Raw genomic sequence first — 21127 nt, 5'->3', positions numbered from 1 at the left:
GAGGAGTCATATCAAAAGTATTTTATTTCACAATTCTTTACAAAATAATATGTAAAAGGTGTATTGTTCAACATAAAAATGGTAAATATACAAGGGAATAGCAGGGCCAGGTAAAGCTCATCCAGCCCCTGGCTCAGGGTCCTCTCCAGGACACGTCAGAAGTTCACGTGGCTCCTGATGTCGTTGATCTGTTTCACCATCTCCCGGATGTGTTCTCCCCTTCAAGAAAAAATAACCCAAGTCAAAAGGCTGCACAGGGAGGAAGGGAAACACTTCAGCTGGTAGAAGCAGGGAAGGGGAGCAGTGCCTGTCATCCCAGGCTGGATCAGACTACCCTGGCATCCTGGGGCTAAAAGCACTTCCACATATCTGCTCAAAGTGCTGCTCTCAGGACCTGCACGTTCTGTGCTTCAGCCCCTCTGCCCCAGCACGGCTTAAGTGACACCTGAGACACCTGGACTGAAGGTGACGAGGGCTCAGGTTCCTCAGGAGGAGCCCAGCCTGCACTTACTCCTCTCTCAGGACAGCCTGGATGCACTTGCTCTGGTAGGCACTGAGGCTGATGCTGGGCTTGCGGGGGCTGCGCCCCTTCTCCATCTGTTTCTGTTGGTATTCCTTCTTCATTTTCACCTGGGAGGAGAGGAGAGAAGGTCCAGTCAGTGCTGGTGCTGCCTGCCACAGTGGAAGCTTGTTAATCACAGACTGCTGTGTTGTACTGCAATTAATTGGGGTTTTTTGGGTTCAAATCTGTCTGCTTTTGCACTTTCCACAAAGAGAAGAACTGTCCCTGCCAGGCTGAGACTGGGGAGCTCTCTGAGAGTTTACAGTGTGTGCAAAGGTCCTGTCTGTGTTGCCACCAAGGGCCCAAAGCCCCTTTAGTACATTGTTACTAATTAACACAAGGACAGCATCCCTTTGCTGGCAGGACTCGTCTGTCAGCACTGAGGGAGGAGCTCAGGAACCTCCCAGCCTGGCCATTCCTCCTCTCACCTGTCTGATAGCATTGCTCAGGTGCTGCAGCTGGTCATGGATTGTCTGCAGTTCCTTCTTCATATCTTTTTCAGTGTCAGATAGAACAGGAAGCTGAGAGTGGAAACTCCGAAGGACTTTCTTCATCCTTTAAAGTAAGAAATGTCTCTGAGTTAACATCCCTGGTACCCAGCTCTGCTCAAACACCTGGGCCATGCTGTCCAAGCCTCAGGGGCTTCACCTTCCCCTTCCAGCTGGTCTCAGTGGCATTTCTGAGCATGGGGCTGGCTCAGGCTGGGCCTGCAGACAGATCACACCAAGCCCCAGCACAGGGAACTGCAGAAGCCCAGTTTTGTAACTAACCCATGCAGCAGCTCCTGCCCACTCTGTTCTACCACACCTGCAAACTCTGTTTACCATCAGGTGCTGTGAGGGGAAATAGAGCCCTGTGTGCCCTCACCTGTTCATGATGTCTTCTTGCTTCTCTTTGGCTTCCTCATACTTGTCAGCCAAGCGCTCGGCCATCTCCCGCAAGCTTTTCCTTAAGGGGAGGGAGAAACAATTCCTCACTTCAGATCCACACACGGGACAAGGCAGGGTGTGGGGAAAGGACAAGGAGGCTGAAGGAGGCAGCTGGAGGAGGGAGCAAACCTGCAGGCTGGGAATGCCTTCACTTGGCACCTGTTCCACACAGGGCCTTCTCCAAGCCACCACAGGTGCATCATTCCTGAGGTTTGACTGGATACAGGGGACAGGCTCTACTCACCTCTCCTCTCGACAGTAACTCAGATCCTCCAGTTGTTTCTTTTTCTGTCCCCACAGCAGCTTTACTCTGAAATAAACACATATGAAAAAAAAAAAAATCAGACCACTTGCAACCAGGTGAATCAGGATTTACACCACAGAGAAAATGCTGGGAGTGGGAAGAACTAAAGACAGTGAAAGGGGGGCAGTGAGAAAAAACTCCCATTTTGTCCTAACTGTATAGTGTAAATAACTGACTATGATTTGAAGCAGCAGAGACTTAAGGCAATTTTCTTTTGTCAGGATTAGTGCTGAGATCAGTTTCCTGCCACCCACAGGCCCAGGCAGGCAAACACCATGAGAAAAGTATTTTATCTGTGTGTGTTTACCATTTTTTTCTTCCCCTATAAGCCACTACAGAGATCAGCTATTAAACTCACCCCTGCTTTTCCTGATAACTCAGTTTTAAGTTCTGGTATTCATTGTCAGTTTTACATTTAGTACATTTACTCATTCACAGGATCAGACCCACAGTGCTGCTGTGTGCCAGCACATTTTATGAGAGTTTTGCATTACCTTTGCTGAATCTCCTCTTTTGCCAGGTCCTGTTTCAGTATATATTCCTCTCTGAACACCTGGGTGGCTCTGCTGAGGAGCTGAAGGCATTCTTCAGGGGGAGGAGCAGCATCTTTATCTGCAGATCTTAAGATAGAGATTTTTGCCATCTTATTAATATGTTCCTTTGGAAGGCTAAACCACTTCCAGTATTCATGGTATAGCTCGGGTGGGGGGGGTCTGTTATGAAAGTGAGGGATTACAATGAAATCCCTTTGACATGAGGAAATCCCAAGGTAGCTTAGGATACCCCAAACCCAATGGGCCAAGCAATGAGAACCTCACCAGCTGAGGGCAGCCCTGCTCTGAGCAGGAGCCTGGAGCCAGGGATCCCCTCCCAGCCTGCACCATCACTGGGCTGGGTGCCATCCCCACAGGGACACAGGCACCAGTCATGCCAGCACTGCCATGCCAAGGCCATGTGCTGTTCAATAGGAGCTGCCCAACACCCAGGGCTCCCAAGTGTTGCCCTGCAGGTGCCCCAGGTTGTGCTCACTTGAGGTGCAGGGGGTTGGCAGAGCTGCGCTGCAGGATGCCCTGGATGTGCTTCTCGAAGGAATGCTCGGCCTCGGCCACGATGCGCAGCGGGGACACGGCCAGCTCCTTGTCCTCCCTGGTGCACAGCAGGGGAGGGGACGCAGGGTGCACAGTGCTCCTGCACACAGCACAAGGGAACAGTCACACACTCACACTGAAACAGCCAGAGCTCCCTCACTGACACAGTCACACACACTGAAACAGTCACACACACTGAAACAGCCAGAGCTCCCTCACTGACACAGTCACACACACTGAAACAGCCAGAGCTCCCTCACTGACACAGTCACACACACTGAAACAGCCAGAGCTCCCTCACTGACAGTCACACACACTGAAACAGCCAGAGCTCCCTCACTGACACAGTCACACACTCACACTGAAACAGCCAGAGCTCCCTCACTGGAACCCCTCTGCTGTGGAGTTCCTGTGTCACTGCAGCTGTTTCAGGGATGTGGTAAATCCAGCCCTGGCATGGCAGGCAACGCTCACATCCCCACACCTGTTTGGTCATGGCTCAAACTAGCAAGGATCATAAATATCCTCTGGCTTAAGGAGAAGGAAGTTCCAGAAGAAGGCAGGCAGGCACTGAACAGCAGCGTGGCCTTCTCCACAAAGCACCCTCCCCAGTCACTGCCCACCTGTGTGGAAACAGTGAAATAAATAAAAGGTCTCTGGGAGAACCTCATGTTAACACTTGCTCTGCTCTCTGTCCTACCTTAAACAATGTCCTGCAAAAAATAAGCTGAAAATAGTGTCACCCCCTCAAGGTGTTCATTTCACTGTGCAAATGCACATTAACACCACTCTGTATCTTTGCCGCCACCTCCAAAGAAAGTAACTGGAAGCACAAACAAAAATCCTACTTCTGTTTTTCCCCTTTCAGGCACACACAACCTCAGCAGCCCATTAAGAATATCAACACTACTGAAAAACCCCAACAATACCATCAAGAACATTTTTTGTCCTAATTCTCACTAAAAGTGACCTGATTAATTATATCCCCTACAAACACCTCATCAGCAGTAGGTAACAGCTCAGTAACTCCCAGTGCTCAGCCAGGGAGTGTTCAGAAAGCAAAACTTCATGGAGTGTCCTAAGAGCTGCAGAAGCCTGGGGTGAAACAACCAAAGAGTAACTGAAAAACAGGAATATCCTTTTTTGGTCCTTTCCATGCAGTCATGGACTTCAACTGAGAACCACATACAAGAGAGGCCTTGTAATGCACTCATAGCTGTTGGTGATGCAAATCATGGTGGGCCCCAGGACATCAGAAACGATCCAAAATCCTCTAATTGGAGAAGGCTGCCTGAAGGGAAGAACACAAAAATTACCCAGTCAGGAGAGTTCTTAATTCCTGAAATTGTGCATGTTCACTCTTTTGGAAATGCTCCAAGGTCAGGTAAATGGAAGTGAAAATTTCTGCTGCTCTGACAGGTGATTTTCAGACAGAAACACAAGAATTTAAGCTACTACCCTAACTGTGCAGTAAGAATCCTGATACACAGATTGCTCAGTTGTATTGTTTGAAAACTTCTGAGCTTACTTTACTTTAATAGCAAGAATGCAGCAAAAGATGACAAATCATAAATATTTTCCATAGCAATCCCCAACTTGAAAGCAATTGAGAAAGGGTTTGGTTTTTTACCTGCATGGCAGTGGCTTTGTACAAAGAATATGTTCAACAAAGCACTTCTGTTCTGCTCCCAGCTCTTGTAAACTGTCTTTGTCCTCCTCATCTACAAGGAGACATGTCAGGATGCATCAGATCCACTTTGCAGGGTGAGGGATTCAGCAGTACCTGCATCCACCAGCCTGTTACTGGCCGATGTTCATCTGTTCCCCACTTCCCTCACTCACCTGAACCAAGGAATTTGTGCAGTTTGTTGATCCATGTCAAGCCCACACTGTGGACACCAGCTTCGTGTGTGCAGTGGTATCTAGAGGGACATTTGGGATCTGAAATTGAAGCAGAAAATGTAAGAGATGGCACTGAGCTGAGAAAAACTCACCCTTCACACCTGCACTGCTGATCCTGTGTATCAACCTAGTGTCCAGTCAGCTTTAACACCTTAGTGCAAGCACAGAAACAGAGATACAGGTGTTAGAGTCTAACACACTGATTTGTTTTGAACCTTTCCTATCACACCACATCTGCATCACTCAGACAGGTTTTCAATGGCAGATAATTAAAACTAGCAGACCACATTCTGACCAGCTGCTTGCTCCCAAAGACCCAAACATTTTGTCCTGCCCCAATTCCATGGGATAAGCAGGTCCTTCCCTCAGGATCACTCTCTCCACAGCGCTCCCTCACACTCACAGGTCAGCACAGATGCAGAAACTTCTGCTTCATAACCCTCAGATGACAGGATTTAGTACTGACCATGTGTGATCTACACTGGAACCCCTGCCAGGCTTGCTCCTTCCACAGCTGTATTGAGGGCATCAGGCAAATCCTTACTCTGACCCCCTGTTTGTCTGACACTGATGAGAACGTGCAAATAACTGGATTCTAAATGTGTGCCATAAAAAGCCACGAGCTGAACAACAGCCCTACCTCGGTGCAGCTTGATTGGGCAAGAGAAGTCAGACTCCAAAGGATCTTCCTCATCTCCTGTTGCCAGTTTCAGTGCAAGTTCCAGCTCAACACATTCAAACACGTACAGGGAAGGAATAAGATCAGATCTTGGGTCCCAGGACTTCTCTGACTGTAAAGAGCATTAAATTCTTCTGTCAGACATCATTTAAATAGGAATGCCAACATAAACAGCATCAAGAAAGAGGTACAAGTTTTAATTGTCAAGGAATGTAGTTCAAGTTTACTTAAAAAAAAATTAACTTGAACCCAGGGTTTCGCAGAAAATCCTCCTTAAATTAGATCCTAGTAAATTTGATCAAAAACTGATCTACTGTCAGGGTACACAGGACTGAGATTTAAAATAAAAGTGTCAGGGAGCCACAGGAACTGGCTGAAACAGGAGAAAGACTCACTACCTCATTCCAAAAGAATGCAGCTTTGGCACTTGGCACACACTTCGAGGCATCCCGCCACCTTGCAGCAACAACTTGGATTAAAGAAACAAAAATACCTCCAGAAAAAAACCAAACCAAGAGAAGGTACCTGCTCATCATCCTCCTCTCCATCCAGCACCACGCAGTGGTAGAGCATGCCCGACTCGGTGGCAATGACCAGGATGTTTGGCACGCAGGGCAGGCACAGCACGGCGCAGGCGTCGTAGCCGTAGTTGTCCTCGGCCGCCGGGTGCATGGGCAGCGGCCCCAGCAGCTTCCCCGGGCTGCCCGTGCTGCAGGGAACGGGAGAGGAACGGGAGAGGAGCAGGTGAGGAACGGGTGAGGAGCAGGAGAGGAACGGGTGAGGAGCAGGAGAGGAACGGGTGAGGAACGGGTGAGGAGCAGGAGAGGAACGGGAGAGGAGCAGGTGAGGAACGGGAGAGGAGCAAGAGAGGAGCGGGAGAGGAGCGGGAGAGGAACGGGAGAGGAGCGGGTGAGGAGCGGGTGAGGAGCGGGTGAGGAGCGGGTGAGGAGCGGGTGAGGAGCGGGTGAGGAGCGGGAGAGGAGCAGGAGAGGAACGGGAGAGGAGCAGGAGAGGAACGGGTGAGGAGCGGGAGAGGAGCGGGTGAGGAACGGGAGAGGAGCGGGTGAGGAACGGGAGAGGAGCGGGTGAGGAACGGGAGAGGAGCGGGTGAGGAGCGGGTGAGGAGCGGGTGAGGAGCGGGTGAGGAACAGGTTTGCTCTCAGCCCACGGCTGTCAGACAATGGCTGGGAGCTCTCAGTCCCACTGCACTGCTGCAGATTGCAAGTCTGACCTGCAGCTCCTTGCTGGAGAGCTCAGAGGGGAAACCAGAGCTCATTTTATGCTTTGAAAGCAACCAAAGCTGCACTGCAAAAATTCATGAGGAAACATTCTCTTGCAAGAACACAAAATACTCATGGAAGGCTCAAGGTAATGATTACTCAAGTGGTTCTTGCACTTCACATGCAGCATTTTGTACTGTGGCATTTCTTTGGGCAGAACTTTAGATGGACTAAAGCCAGCTCACTGCCTGCAGACAGATCCCCTCATAGTGCTGCTTCTAACCCAAGTACCACACTCTTTAATATTCAGCTACACAAGATCTAACTTGAAGTCTTGCACCATCTTCTCAGTTTTCTAAATTCCTTCTTGTATCATGTTTATATTTTGATTAATCATTTCCATTGCAGGACATCCTGTGAACTCTCTATGCTTTTCAAGTATTTCTTTTCCTAGGATGCCCCTGGCTCAATGAGCCTCATCCAAAGCTAAGGATGTCTGTGCCACAAAATACATGGAACAGCCTCAGACCCACTGATCTTCTACAGCCCTGTGTGTTCATATCAAATTGCTGGTGGTAAATAATGCACAGCACATTCTGAGCAGTGGAAGCTGCACCCATAATGTTTGGATGAGAAAGGATGACACACTGGTTTTGGATTCCAGTCTATCAGCACTGCCACAGAGACAGAACAGGCTGCAATACAAGCAAACTCAGCCCAGTATCCCTCACAGAGTCCCAGCCAAGCTGAGAGGTGACTCTCCCACCCCAGCACTGTACAGCCAAGCACCCCACGAGCCCTGGGGCTCAGAGCCTACCTCTGGAGCAGGCTGACGTAGGTGAGGAAGGTCTCTCCATTCTCATAGAGGATGTACAGGGGGTAGCCCAGCACCTCATCGCTGCCGCGCTGGCCCAGGGCGTGCTTGGGCACCGGCACCTGCGGCCCGAAGTCGAAGGCCACGGCTGTCTCACCCAGGGACGCTGTGTAGGCTCTCCTGGCACAGGGCACAACCAGCTGGGTCAGCAAGCACTGAGAGCACAGAGTGCAACCTGCTCCTGAGGGCTGTGCTGCCAAATCCCTGCCCAACCCCGTCCCATCCAGCAGTGCCAGCTACACAAGGCTGTAAGGGACACCCCCGATGTGGCACATGGGTCCTGCAGTGCCCCCACAGCTCCAGAGACACAGGAGGGGCTCTGGTACTTCTGTGAGGGACACCACTCTGTGCTGCAAGGGTTCTGCTTCCAACCAGGCCAGGAATGAAATAAAAAGATAATCTATTCTCTACATTCCTCATTTAAAATCCCCTTCTTAACCCCAGCTTAAAGTCAACGCGTGGTTTTCAAGCTGCTACTCTGACAAACACTTGACTGTACAGTTTGTCACTGCTTTGCTTTTGAAGGGTGGGGGAGAGAGGGAGAGGAAAGAAAGAAGAGAAGGAAGAGAAGGAAGAGAAAGAAGAGAAAGAAGAGAAAGAAGAGAAAGAAGAGAAAGAAGAGAAAGAAGAGAAAGAAGAGAAAGAAGAGAAAGAAGAGAAAGAAGAGAAAGAAGGTGAAGGGGAGGGAAAAGTGTAGGTACTCTGCCATGAGGAACTGCTAGCACTACAGAATTCATATGAGATTTTCAGGCACATTTATCACTTATTGATTAAAAACACAACTGAGAATACTGAGCTTATTCTGCAAAAGCATTTCAAAATACAAGAAGCCACACCAACCCTGTTTTGATGGTCAGAGTCTCCTCCTCAGTGTCTGAAAGCACAATCACTTTGATGGGCGTGTGAGGCACCTTCAGACTGTAAAACCTGGGGGAAAGAAAGAAACAGCAGCCATGGTCAGTCTGCTGGCAGTGCTGCACATTCCCTGCTGACACAGGAACATCAGCCACTCTCACTCTGAAATTCCCCCCATCCTACTTTTTTATTGCTATCTCTGGTAAAAATGGCAGGATGCAAATACCCAGTGACAAATTAAGGCTGGACATGATTAAAAAAACACACTTCAGATAATCAGCCACAAATGGGGCTTACCTGATGGTGTTATCTGATGTCAGGAGCACGATGTGGGGCTCCATGGTGTCACAGGGGTACCAGGCTGCATGCTTCAGGGTCAGGGAGGTTGAGCTGGTGAAGAAGCGCTCCGCAATAGGAATGGTGCTGGAACACAGAGCAGAGACTTGCACTGGGACCAGAAACACACAAGCTACTTCTAAAGGGAGATGGGGGCAAGAAGAGCTAGAGACACAGTGAAAAGGTTTCAGTCTTTATCTGTACTACTCTGAAAGTTGGAAGGCAGCTTTCAATCAAAGCTGTCTGTTATTTCCCCCCAAACATCTGCTTCATTGCCTCAGCAATTACAACAAGTTTAGAAGGTAATTTATTTGGTTTACTTGACAAGTAGCAAGTATTTGAGCCAAAATAATTTCATTCATGACTGCCCCACAACCTCAATACAACCTGTACCTTCTGTATCTGCCTAACCCCAAGAAAGGGAGGTTGTAGAGGAAGAGTGGTAGGACAAGGGTGTCATTATTCACCTGAGGTCTCACCCACCTGCAGTTCACAGTGGATTTCCCACCTTCAAACTCGGAATTCTTGCCCCAGCGTTTGGGCAGCTCCAGCACCATGAGCCCCTTGGTACCGATGAGCGCCACATGGTGCTGGGCAGGGCTCAGCAGCGTCTGGTGCACGTCGAAAAGGGGCGGGTTTATGCACAGAAGAGTCTGAAAACAGAAATGTTACAGGGAAGCACAAGCCCTTCAAAGCACTCAAAGCAGAGTACAGCTCATCTTTATTTTGGATAGTGATTTACACGGCACGGAATGAAACACAAAGCAGTGGGTTCCTTGGGGAAGGACACCCCAGGGCGGCCTGAGGGATGATATTCCTTTCAAGGAACAGCGCCCCTCAGCCCCGTGCCCACCATGACCCTCCTCCCCTCAAACCTCACACCTCGCATCCCCTCACATCCTCTCTGTCCCTTTTTTAACACTCTCCACACATCCCCTCACGGTCCGCCCAGTCCCTCACACCCCCTCCCCTCCTCACGGCCCCTCACACCCAGCCCGTCCCTCCACGACCCCCCATCCCCTCACGCCCCAAACGCTTCCACCCCAGCCCCTTCTTCCGCATCCCCTCACAGCCTCCCCATTCCCTCACACCCCCCGCCTCAGCCGCTGCTCTCCTCAGCCCTCCAACCCCTCAGCCCCTCCCGCACCTGGTAGCGGCCGAGCGCGGCGGGGTCGGTGCCGGTGCCGAGGCGGCGCAGGCCGATGGCGAGCAGGGCGGCGGCGGGCCCGTCCCAGAGCAGCAGGTCGGAGCCCAGCCCGCACAGGAGGTCGCGGAGCCCCGGCGGGCGGGGGGCGGCGGGCGCGCGCTCGCGAAGGCGGCCGAACAGCGCGTGCTGCGGCAGCGCCGCGCGCCACTGCTCCGCCGGGCCGTACTCGGCCGCCATCGCCCCGCGCGCCGCGCCGCCCTGACGTCACCGCCCGCGCGACCAATGGGCGCCGCCGCCCGCGGACTACATTTCCCGGCGTGCCCCGCGGGCCAGGCGCGCTGCGGGCTCGGTGCGATGGCGGCGCCGGTGCAGGGGCACCGAGCGCGGTACAAGAGCCCGGGCGGGCCGCCCTGGAGGGAAACGTACCGCAGGGTGAGCGGGGAGCGGGCTGCGAGGGGGGGACGTGGGCTCCCTCCTCATTTAGACCCAGTTCGGTCCTCCCGGGGCTGGCCTCAGTGGTCCCGCAGGGGTGGGTGAACCTCCCCCCGTCCGAAACTTTCCCTTGACCGCGTCCCGAGTGACGCCCGGCGCTGCCCCCGCTGCGAGCTGTCATCCAGCTCCCCCGCAGCCCCTCTGGGACGTGGCCAGCCCCGGTACCCCTCATGCTCCCCTCAGGGATTCCCGGTCCCTCAGCCCTATGGGACGCACCCCCCAGCCCCGGTACCCCCGTGCCCCTCAGGGATTCCCGGTCTCTCACCCCTACGGGACGCACCCCCCAGCCCCGGTGCCTCCCCCGTGTCCCCTCAGGGATTCCCCGTGTCTCGGCCCTGTGAGACGCAGCCCCTCCGCCGTGTCTGACCCCCCAGCCCCGGTATCCCCCGTGTCCCCTCAGGGATTCCCGGTTCCTCGGCCCAGTGGGTCGCATCCCCTCCGCCGTGTCCCAGCTCCGGTAGCCCCCGTGTCCCCCCGAGCCGGTGCTGATGGCCCCGGGCGCTCTGCTCTCCCCGCAGCGCTGCATGGAGCGGCTGAGGAGCAGCCGGGCCAAGCTGCTGGATCGCTACCGCCAGGCCGGGGATGGGGCGAGCAGGGCGGCCCCGGGAGCGCTGCTGGTGCAGGAGGTGATGGAGCAGGAGTGGCAGGAGCTGCGGGACAGGCTGCCCGGCCTCGGCGGAGAGCAGCCCATGGAGCAGGTCAGTGCTGCGTCCCCAGCATCAACACCACGTGTGTGATACAGGAGTGTCAAATACAGCTCCCTGAGGGTCTGACTTCAGCTTCTCACTGGAGCTGACAAAACTTAAGAGCTTCAGGGTTTCCTGTTCTGTAGCTCAGGCAGGGTGTTGAGCTGTGAAAGTGCCTCCGGGCATGAGTGGGGAAATTCCTTATTTCTTTCACAAACAGCCTGTGGATCACAGCAGAGGGTTGGTTTCCTCATCGGTGCTTTTTATAGCTGGTTGTCACTTCCCTCTTCTGAGAATGGAAATGAAACCTCAATGTCTTAAAAAGCGAGTTCTTGGACAGGTTGTACTTGGGTCTCTTCTGGCTGGCTCTGCACTTGTGTTTACAGTACAGGTTGCTTCCCACAGTGCATAGGTTTGCAAAGAGAGGGATTTACTAGACAGGAGAATAAGAGTGGATTTGTGTTGCTCAGTCAGGTGCTGGAAGTGAGAAAGTGGAATGGGAGGATCACTGACTGATTCACCTTTCAGGTGCTGGGGGACCCTGATGAGCTGGCAATGCTGGAAGAGATCCAACAAGAACTGATCTTGCAAGGTAAGATCTTTACACATCTTCTGACTCCTGTTTGATCTGTCACTTCCTGGTAATGCAGAAGAGCTGGGGCTGCACTCCTTGGTTCTTGCAAACCACGTGATACAGGGCAAGAGCCTCCTTACAAATCTTGTTGAGGTATTGAGACCTCTTCTCAGAGTTTTAAGAGTTAAAGTGGCATTTTAACATCTGTGAGGGAGGCCAGAGAAACAGGACTGAGATCTTTTAGCTCTAGGAACCTTTATAAATCAATTCAGCATGTTTCTAAAGTGCTGATCAGAAAGTAGAAAGACCCATATGAGATGAGTTGAGCCACAGAAAAAAAACAGATTAGCAGGAATGATTTCACCAAGCATAGAAATCTGACTCAAAGGAGTAAAAGCTCTTAGAAACTTGTATCCAGCCCAGCCTGCATCAGCCCCAGCAGGCCCTGAGGGTGCTGTGCTGTGCTGTGTTGTTGCAGAGCAGTTGGTGATTGAGGAGTACGAGCGGAGCCTGCGCTTCGATGAGGAATGTCTCAACGCCATGCTGGACGGCCTGGACGCCTCTGACAGGGTCATCTGCCCTGTATGTAGGAAGTAAGAAAGCCCTTGGCACTGGAATCAGATTCCCCACTCTCCTGCAGCAGTCTGGGCTTAGAAGCGTGCAGAGGAAGGCTGCTGTTCATTTCAACAAAATAAAAATGCCTGAGCAATGATCTAAATCTAATGAGGGGGCTGTTGAGTTGGTTTTGGGTTTTTTGCTCCACTGACAGGGTCATCTGCCCTGTATGTAGTAAGAAAGAAAGCCCTTGGCATTGGAATCAGATTCCCTGCTCTCCTACAGCAGTCTGGGCTTAGAAATGTGCAGAGAGAGGCTGCTGCTCATTTCAACAACACAGAAATGCCTGAGCAATGAGCTGAATCCAGTGGTCGGGGTGGGGGGGTTTTAGGGTTGGTCTTGGGTTGGTTTTAGGGTTTTTTCTTGCTAAGATCTTTCCTTGTTCCTGGTGTCATGATGCTCATAGTTTGCTCTTCCCAGGAATAACCTGACTGTGAAGGCTCACTTGGTTTGTTGCCAGTGTGGATTGTACATCAGCACACAGGTGAGCTGCACTGTGACACGTTGTGTGTGGCATCTCTGCTGCTGCAGAGGCAGCTTTAAGCTACAGACAGGAACTCCAGCTGACTTTTAATGAATTATTCTCAGGATATGACAGAGGGAAAGCTTCGTTCCCTGCTGGAAAGCACCTTGACAGAGCACAGTCAGAGGTGCCTGCACAGCCCTGAGTTCACAGTCACCAGTGGCATGGAGGAGGAAGCCAGTCTGCTGATGAGCTGCCCTGTGAGTGCAAATGTCAGGGTCCTGGAAAGGATCCCTGCTTGGATCCATGGCTCAGTTACATAGCCAGAAACCACAAGTCTGTTGATCTCTGGGTTTGTGTGGCTTTTTTCACAAAATTCCTTGGAAATGGCTTTACCCTTGACCACCAGTAACCATAAAAGAGAAGTTCCAAAGTACACACCTTTAACTGCCAGATTAGGGAATCTTTCAAGGATCTGTCAAATTCAGTGCCCTAATTTTAGCCAGCAACTTCTAAGTCTTGTATGCACCATCTGATCAGATAAGCGGTTCATGAAGAAAAGTTTTAAAAGATACTTGTTTAAACCTCCTGAAAAACTTCCTCCAGGTGTCTCAGAACACCCAGCAGCCCTTTGGCTCCAGCTAGAGCTGCTGCTTGCTTTGCTGTGTAAAACCAGGGTGAGGACAGTGGTAGGGACAGAGCATTTCAAATACAGCCATGGAATTAAAGTTGGAAAAGACCTCTAAGATCAAATCCACCCATTCCCCCAGCACTGACAAGGCCACAACTGACCCATGTCCCCAGGTGCCACATCTAGATGTCTTTTAAATCTCTCCAGGGATGATGACTCCTCCACTTCCCAAGGCAGCTTCTGCCAGTTCTCAACAACTCTTTTGTGATCTTTTTCCCCCCAATTAATAGTTTTTCCTGTTCATAGTTTTGAACTTTATACATTAACACAGTTCTCTGTTCAACTTTTTTGTGAAGGTCTGTGACTCCTGGATGATTCTCCTCTAAGGTGATTGAGCTGCTGCTTTACTTCTGGAAGACTTCAATACTAAACTTCACCCAGAGCTGCTAGGACTCTTTTGTACATATTTCTAACTGCTGTATCAAAAAGACACTCCAAAAGGCACAGTATTGCCTTGACCTGCACTTTTAACCACACAGGACATGTTTTGAAATAAATATATTTAGTTTATTTTGGCTTTGGGGTTGTCTTTAATACTACATCAGTGATCTCATAGCTCATGTTGGACTTCAGCTTTGAGTTTAAATGAACCTTAAATAAAGAAACTAACTAACTTAAATAAACTTAAAACCTTCAAACAGCAATTGGAGGCACTGGTTTAAGTAGAAGTGCTCAACTATCACTGCCACAACTACTCTGTGAGCAGCTCTGGCACAGATAAACTCTGCCATGACTTTCATGGCAGCTCTGGTACAGCAAGAAGAAGAGAAACCACCCTTTTTCAGTGATATGTTGAACAGTTTTTATTCTTCACATTCACTCTTAATTGTACAAAAACCCCATGCAGGGCGAGGCAACTCCGGCCTGTAGCACTGGAGAACTTGATTGGGGCTGCACCATCACTACAACTCCCCAAATCCAAGTGAGAATCCTCCTTCTCCACCTTCCAAGTTACTTACTCTCTGTATCCACTGTGAAGATTTATTTGGGTATTGCTGGATGAAGCAGCACTGTGGAATACCCACACTTTGAGGCTGAGTTTCCTAGCCTGACCTACTGACATTTGACAAAGCTTTTAAGGTCTTCAAGGAATTTGATGTACTCCTGGTGCTCCAGGGCAGTGCTGAGCTCTATTAACTCATCAGCAAAGGTGTTGTCCACTCCTCTGTCAGCCAGGAAATCCATCAGGTGATCATAGAGAGCCTGGAGCAAGGAACAGAAACCTTCCTTAGTGAACACACCTGGGCAGGGGTGCATTAAAATGTCCCCTGGCAACTGGAACTTCTCCCAGGAAAATCGGGCCCAGCTCGCACTGATGCCTTCATTTTTAGCATTTATATTTCCCAGATTCTGCACTGCATTAGTGTTTAACTCTGAGTTTCATATAAAGTGTTAGCAAGTTCTCCTCAATGCTCAGTCAGACAAAACAATCATTTTCCAGCCCCAGAACCAAGGACACCCCTGCAGCTTCAGGCCCAAAAAGTGCAAACAACAGGGAACTGAGGAGAGCAAACTGGGAGGATGGGACTGCATAACCTGGAGCTGGAATTGGACAATTAACCCCAATATAGAAATGGACTTAAACTTATAAAAGTGTGAAAATTCAAGACTCCTCTTGGGTGTATCCCTAGCTGGGCTCTTTTATTCCCCAAGGTGTGTCCTTTAAGGCCTTTTATTCAATCCCTATTTTATTCCTTTAACACTGTCTAGCCTTTGTTCTAGGCAGCCTCTCAAGGCACCACCCCAGGAGGGCAGGCCTGACCTTGGATGGAATATTTGGACAGAAAGGGCCATGGAACAGGTAATAAAACCCAAACCCAACACTACAAATGAGCTGCACCCTGGAGATGATCCCCAGACTGTGGAGTCATCAGGGGAAATGTGTCAAGGATGACACAGGCCAAGCTCTGCCTGTCCCCTACCCAGGGGTGAGCTAACACTTTGGAAAGGGATCTGATGTACAGGTTTGTCTGAAAGGCTTAAATGTTAAATGTTTTTCCTTTTCATTCACATTTTAAATTAATTTAATGTCTTAGGGGAAAAATAGAATAATCAGTGTGGGATGGTCTACAGCACACTGAGCAATTTTAACATGAATGCTTCTCAAGGGGATACACTCTAGCACTTCTACTTTCACTTTTAAACAAGACAGCCCCAAGCTAAAAATTGTAGCTTTTTAAATCCTGGTATTGAGACCATAAGAACACCCAGATTCTAGTGCGTATTTTTAGTGTTACAAGTCTAACAACACACCTGGAAAAGCAGGACACAATGTATTTTTTCAGATACCACACACAGATGATTTTACCTACACATGGTGTCTGATAAGCCACATTGTTAAACACAGATCAAAAGATGTTTAACAAGTGTCAAAGCATTTCCAGAATGTGACTCCCTGCTGGGAAATCCACCTATAAAATCTGGAAAGGAAGAAGATTCCCCTGTCTGTCCTGATTCCTGGTAATGCCACCAGCAGTGCACAACCCTGGGACCATGAGACACCCTCAGTCTGCAGCAGAAGCACCAGCCAGGGGCAGAGCAGGGCCAGGCCCTGTCTCTGACCCCCTGTCAGGTTTAATTCCCAGCCCAGGAGCAGAGGGACAGCCAGTGAGGTGAGCTGAGAGCTCTCTGTGTCCTTTAGCAGCACCTACCCAGTCCAGGGAATCCGTGTTGAGGGTGTAGTTGGTGTCCTTCCAGTCAGCTTCTCCAGTGGGCTGGAAGCTGACCTCCCGAATTGTGAAAATATCACTTTCTTCCTCTCCTTCATGTCCAATCTGAGGCAGGAAAACAAATGCAAGGCATGCAATTAGCTGCAATTAGTGGGCACACTCAGCCAGCTCATCCCCAGGCTGGGAATATCTCAGGAAAAGCCCCAAGGCCAGAGAATCTGTACCTCTCCCCTCTGAGGACAAGCACAGACATGCACAGAACTCAGGAAATCCTCTAAGCTTGTGCTGCCATGTAAATCAGTAGCCTGAATTTTACAAACAAAAAACCAACTTCTGTGTGGTTCTGAATGCTTGTCTGTCTCATCTTTGTCAGCCAAGACTGGCTGTTAAACATCTCCTAACATTTACAAAATTAGCCACAAATACCAATGTGAGTAAAAGCTCTCAATTTTATTTTCTTCCCTCCTTTTCTAATCCCCACTTCTCTACTGGAATTCAATAAAGAGCTCAGTAAGCAGCTGATCAGAAACACCAAGGCGGGATGTGAGGAATGCCATAAACATTTCCTCCCCACTATTCTTGCCAACATAAAGCCTTTTTTTTCTGATTAAGAAAAATAAAGAAATAAGAGAAGACTGGATATTGTGCTGATTCAGAAAAGCAAGAGATTGCAAGGAGCAGTTAAATCCAAGAGGGGCACAGTGATACTCACCTCATCTTCAGGGAAATGGCAGTCTAGCACAAGGGTCTGTTTTGTATCATCTTTTATTACTTCCACTACAAAGTTTGGAGTTGATGTAAGTTCGGGCTAAATAAGAGAACAGTTGCATCAGCACTGGAATCTGAACAGGAGCCAAAGCAACCACAGCACAGCCCAGCCAGCACTGGGTATTCCTGACACCTTCCACTATCCCAGGATGATCCAAGCCCCATCCAGCCTAACCTTGGACACCTCCAGAGCCTTCCCACCCTCACAGGGAACAATCCCTCACAATACCCAATTTAGCCCCACTCCTTGTCATTTAAAAGCCATCCTCCCCTTAACCTGTCACTCCATTCCTCTGTACAAAGCTTCCCTCTCCCACTCTCCTGTAGACCCTTTTGGAAGGTGCTAGAAAGTCTCAGAATTTCCCTAATTTCTCCTTATCTCTGCCTTTCTGCAGGGGAGAGGAAGGTCACAGCCAGGGGACAGGCAGCCCGGGAAAATCTGCATTTTGTGATTTAAAGCTCCCAGATATCACATAAAGGGGAGAAAAAGCCTCAACACTTGAGGACAAAGCTCCAACTTCCCCAAGGGAAGATTCCATTTTTCATCTGTGTCCCCAGCATTAAATGCACATCAAGGCTAAGTCACCTCCTGCTCATCAGGTTTCTGCTGCTCCTGCGTGTCGTCTTCAGCTGAGGGTGGGATGCTGTTATTGATGTTGAATGTAACCGTTATCCTGCGCAAGAAACAGAAACAATTCTTTTGAACACACCCCCAAAATGTCCATCAGAACGGGCCTTTTAAGCCCTGGATCAGGATTCACACACTGTGAACAAAAGCAGGGACTGCAGTTAAAAGACACACCTGGGAGAAGCTGCTCCCTCCAAGTGCTCTCACCTTTTAAAGTTTTACCGAACTGTTATTTTTCAAACAGGAAGACCACGTGAAACTTTGTAACACAAAACACAGTAACAAAAAGGCGTGAAAAAAGTGTCTTCGGCCCAAAGTGGCCACACAAAGGCGCAGTTTGGGCTGTGAGCACATGGAGGAGCCTGATGACTGCGACCCACTCACCCACCCTCGGGGGCTGGGGACCCTTCCCACGTCCCCACTCACTTTTCCCCCGCGATCTTCCGCACCAGCTTGGCCTCCGTGCCGTGCACCTCGAGCTCCCACCCCCCGGAGACCTTGGGCAGGGATTTGTGCTTCTGGATCTTCTTCTCCTCCTGGATCTCGTCCGTCAGGAACTGCGCAAAGGCTTTGTCTCCTAGGGGAAAGAAAACGGGGTTAGGGAAAGGGAGGGATGGAGGAAAGGGGTGGGGGTGAGTTCAGGTTAAAGGGTGTTGGGAAAAGGGGTTAGGGAATGGATAGTTAGGGAAAGGGGGGTGTAGGGAAAGGGAGGGTAAGGAAAGAGGGGAGTAAGAAAAGGGAGGGTTAAGGAAAAGGGGAGTGGGGCTAAGGGAAGGGCGGGTAGGAAAAGGGGGTTTGGGAAAATGGGGGTTTGAACAAAAAAAAGGGGTTAGGGAAAGGGGGATTGGGGAAAAGGGAGTTGTGAAAAAGGAGGTTAGGGAAGGGGGAGTAGGGGAAAAAGAGGTAGCGAAGGGGGTGTAGAGAAAAAGGGGGCATAGAGGAAAAGGGGGCTTAGGCGATGACAGAATTTAGGGAAAGCACAGAATTTAGGGAAATAGGTGGTTTAGGGAAAAGGGGGCTTAAGGAAAGAGGGGGGATTAGGGAAAGAGAGGGCAGTAGGAAAGCCCTCCCCGCCCCACGTGCTGCCCAGCACGGAGCGGGTGCAGCGCACGTGTCCTCCCCGCGCTCTCCCAAGGGCGGCCCCGCTCCGTGCCCGCTCACCCTCGGTGTGCAGCCCGCCGCAGCCGCAGGACACGCGGCCGGCCGAGCCCCGCCGCGGCCGCAGCAGCGCCGTCCGCCCCGCGCCGCCGCCCAGCTGCCACAGCGAGCGCGCCAGGGCCGGCGCGGCGGCGGCGGGCGGCGGCAGCAGGGCGCGGCGGGCCGCGGAGCTGAGCGGGCGGCGCGGCGCGGGGAGCGGCGGGCGCAGCGCGGCGGCGGCGGCGCGCAGGGAGCGGGCGAGCAGCATCGTGCGGGACCGAGCGGCGGCGAGGACGGCCCGCCCCGGAACCGCGCTCCGCTTCCGGCCCCGGCGCGCCCCGCGCGGGCCCCGTGACCACGGGTTCGAGTCCCGCCCCCGGTAAGATCCCCGGTTCGAGTCCCGCTCCCTGTGAGACCCCGGTTCGAGTCCCAGCCCCCATGAGGCCCCGGGTTCGAGTCCCGGCTCCGGTGAGATCCCGGGTTCGAGTCCCGGCCCCGGCAGGACGGAGTGTGCTAACATGGTGCCTGGTTCCCGGGATTTGTGACGATGGAATGGGCAAGGTTGGCACGCACGCAGCTCCGTACAGGTCCCTTCTAGGGTGAAATCACAGACAGAGCTTTAGGAATGTGGGGGACGTGCACAGGTTTTATCCCACACATCATCCCACTCCTAATCAGGACTGGCACTGTTCAGGCTGCAGCGTGGGAGTCTCCTCAGAAAAAGAAAAAAAGGAATGGTTGAGGGTTTTTTGTGTATTTTTGAGGAAAGAGTGACTAAGGCAGCATTTTCTGGCACCAAGCCTGCCCTTTGTCCAAAAGCTGGCACTAGTGCCGCTATGGAGGGGAAGCACAGAACGCTCATTTGCTGCTCACTGCAAGGAGCAGGAGAGCATCTGCCCCACCCCATTAAATGGACACCACCCCAGCAAAGGACCAGAATTTTAACTCTTAATTCTAACAGGAATCTGAGTACTGCACTTGTAAATAGCAGAGTCCATTCTACCTTCACATCTTTAAGCCCAGACTGCTGACAATGAACACACTCCCACAAGACCCATAAACACCAGGACTGATCCTGCAATCATTTGTTCCGTGCCTCACAAACCAACACACACGATTCCCATTTTCACCATCACTTCTTTATTCTGGGAAAAAACATATCAATCCAATCTAAATAAATACCCACCCCATTCTTAGAGGTTATAGCAAACATAGTTATTTTTAAAAAAATTAATGAATATACAAGTTGTGGAAACACCAATCACTTGTTTTTAAAATTTTAAAACTTTATAGGTTATAAATTTTTATAAAAGGTTATAAAAATAGTAATATAATTAGAGGAATAATAATTTGGGCAATTTGGATTCAGACAACATGAGACAACAGAAACAAAGAGTTATGGACGTCCGGGTACCTTTTTCTGAGCAGCATAAGCCCAAAAAAGGACCCACGTTAACAAAGCATTAACCCTTAAAAGCAACAGCCTCTTGAATATTCATAATCTCATACATGATGCAGAAATTCCATTCAGACAAAGGATTCTGTCTGGTCAGTGTCAACTTCTTCCTCTTAATCCTAAATGGTGTCTTCAGGGCTGAGCAAGGCAGGAAGAAGTTTGTGTCTTCTGATAACGGAGCAATAAATTCTCTTTCTCTGAAAGACTGAGGTGTCCTGTGGCTGCTATCTCAGTGCAAGTACCTCATTCCTCTCTTAAAAAAACATCCCACATACATAGTTTCTATTTTAACTACAAAAGTTACCTTTCAACTACAAAACTACATTTACCATGCTATTAAAACGTTAACATAGCACTACTAATCAACACAACAAAATACATACAGTAAATATCTGCATAGAGCCATATAATATGCAACTTTCTGTTGCGTTGTGATTTCAGGGTTTAACTCAGAACCTCGGGTCCCTGCCCTGAAAATTCCCTGCCAGGTGTGTCACTCACCACTCCTTTCCCCTCCCTGACCCCTCCCAGCCCTGTCTGTCAGTCCTGGCATTCCAGAAGGGCACTGAGTGATTGGCAGATCCAAAGGATGCCCTCTACCCCTGGGGGGCATTGGGCCATCCAGGTGTCCTTTGTCCCTCTGTCCCTCCCCTCCTGTCCCTGGCTGGGGGCTCCTGCCCCTTCCCTGCCCCTCTCCCCGGGGTTAACAGGAACAGCAACCACGGGCTCAGGGAGTTCTGTTGGAGCTGGTGCTGCATTCAGAGGCCTGTGGGCCAGAATAAAGCTCTGGATCCAAACCCTCCAGCAGAACCGACTCCTTTCCTTCAGCATCGCCTTAAAGCTTCTCCACAGAGGGAAACCTGAGGAATTTGGGGGAAGCTCTATCCTGCAGCCACCAGAGCTCCCACGGGCCCAGCTGCAGCACCCAGCCAGCCAAAAGTGTCTGTGGGGTGAAACACCACACACCCAGCCAGCCCAAAGTGTCTGTGGGGTGAAATACCACACACCCAGCCAGCCCAGAGTGTCTGTGGGGTGAAACACCACACACCCAG

At 50.7% G+C, this 21127-nt stretch overlaps 3 protein-coding genes across 3 annotated transcripts; 1 reads left to right on the top strand and 2 right to left on the bottom strand.

The window, feature by feature from the left end:
* Nucleotides 1-11: 11 nt before the first annotated feature.
* On the bottom strand, nt 12-10133 carry NUP88 (nucleoporin 88). The gene is made up of 17 exons (XM_054287062.1): nt 9897-10133; nt 9233-9402; nt 8711-8836; nt 8399-8485; nt 7502-7678; nt 5990-6173; nt 5426-5576; nt 4726-4824; nt 4514-4604; nt 4073-4174; nt 2825-2983; nt 2290-2415; nt 1736-1801; nt 1430-1510; nt 991-1117; nt 512-630; nt 12-219 (listed from the first exon to the last, which is right to left on the bottom strand). Exons 1-17 carry the CDS (start codon nt 10131-10133, stop codon nt 156-158), a joined length of 2166 nt encoding a protein of 721 aa, XP_054143037.1. The 3' UTR covers nt 12-155.
* Nucleotides 10134-10242: 109 nt separating this feature from the next.
* RPAIN (RPA interacting protein) lies at nt 10243-13927 on the top strand. The gene is made up of 7 exons (XM_054287073.1): nt 10243-10328; nt 10907-11086; nt 11603-11666; nt 12127-12241; nt 12684-12747; nt 12852-12986; nt 13714-13927. The coding sequence occupies exons 1-7, from the start codon at nt 10251-10253 to the stop codon at nt 13741-13743; spliced, it is 666 nt and encodes a 221-aa protein (XP_054143048.1). The 5' UTR covers nt 10243-10250; the 3' UTR covers nt 13744-13927.
* A 278-nt stretch (nt 13928-14205) lies between these two features.
* On the bottom strand, nt 14206-18887 carry C1QBP (complement C1q binding protein). The gene is made up of 6 exons (XM_054287071.1): nt 18644-18887; nt 17909-18059; nt 17441-17528; nt 16799-16894; nt 16069-16191; nt 14206-14620 (listed from the first exon to the last, which is right to left on the bottom strand). Exons 1-6 carry the CDS (start codon nt 18885-18887, stop codon nt 14471-14473), a joined length of 852 nt encoding a protein of 283 aa, XP_054143046.1. The 3' UTR covers nt 14206-14470.
* Nucleotides 18888-21127: the final 2240 nt, after the last annotated feature.

Source organism: Melozone crissalis, unplaced genomic scaffold (assembly GCF_028551555.1).
Source record: "Melozone crissalis strain CALT ecotype California unplaced genomic scaffold, PUWL_Pcris_2 ptg000057l_1, whole genome shotgun sequence".
In the NCBI taxonomy this organism is placed as follows: domain Eukaryota; kingdom Metazoa; phylum Chordata; class Aves; order Passeriformes; family Passerellidae; genus Melozone; species Melozone crissalis.
This window is presented reverse-complemented; position numbering and strand designations above follow the sequence as displayed.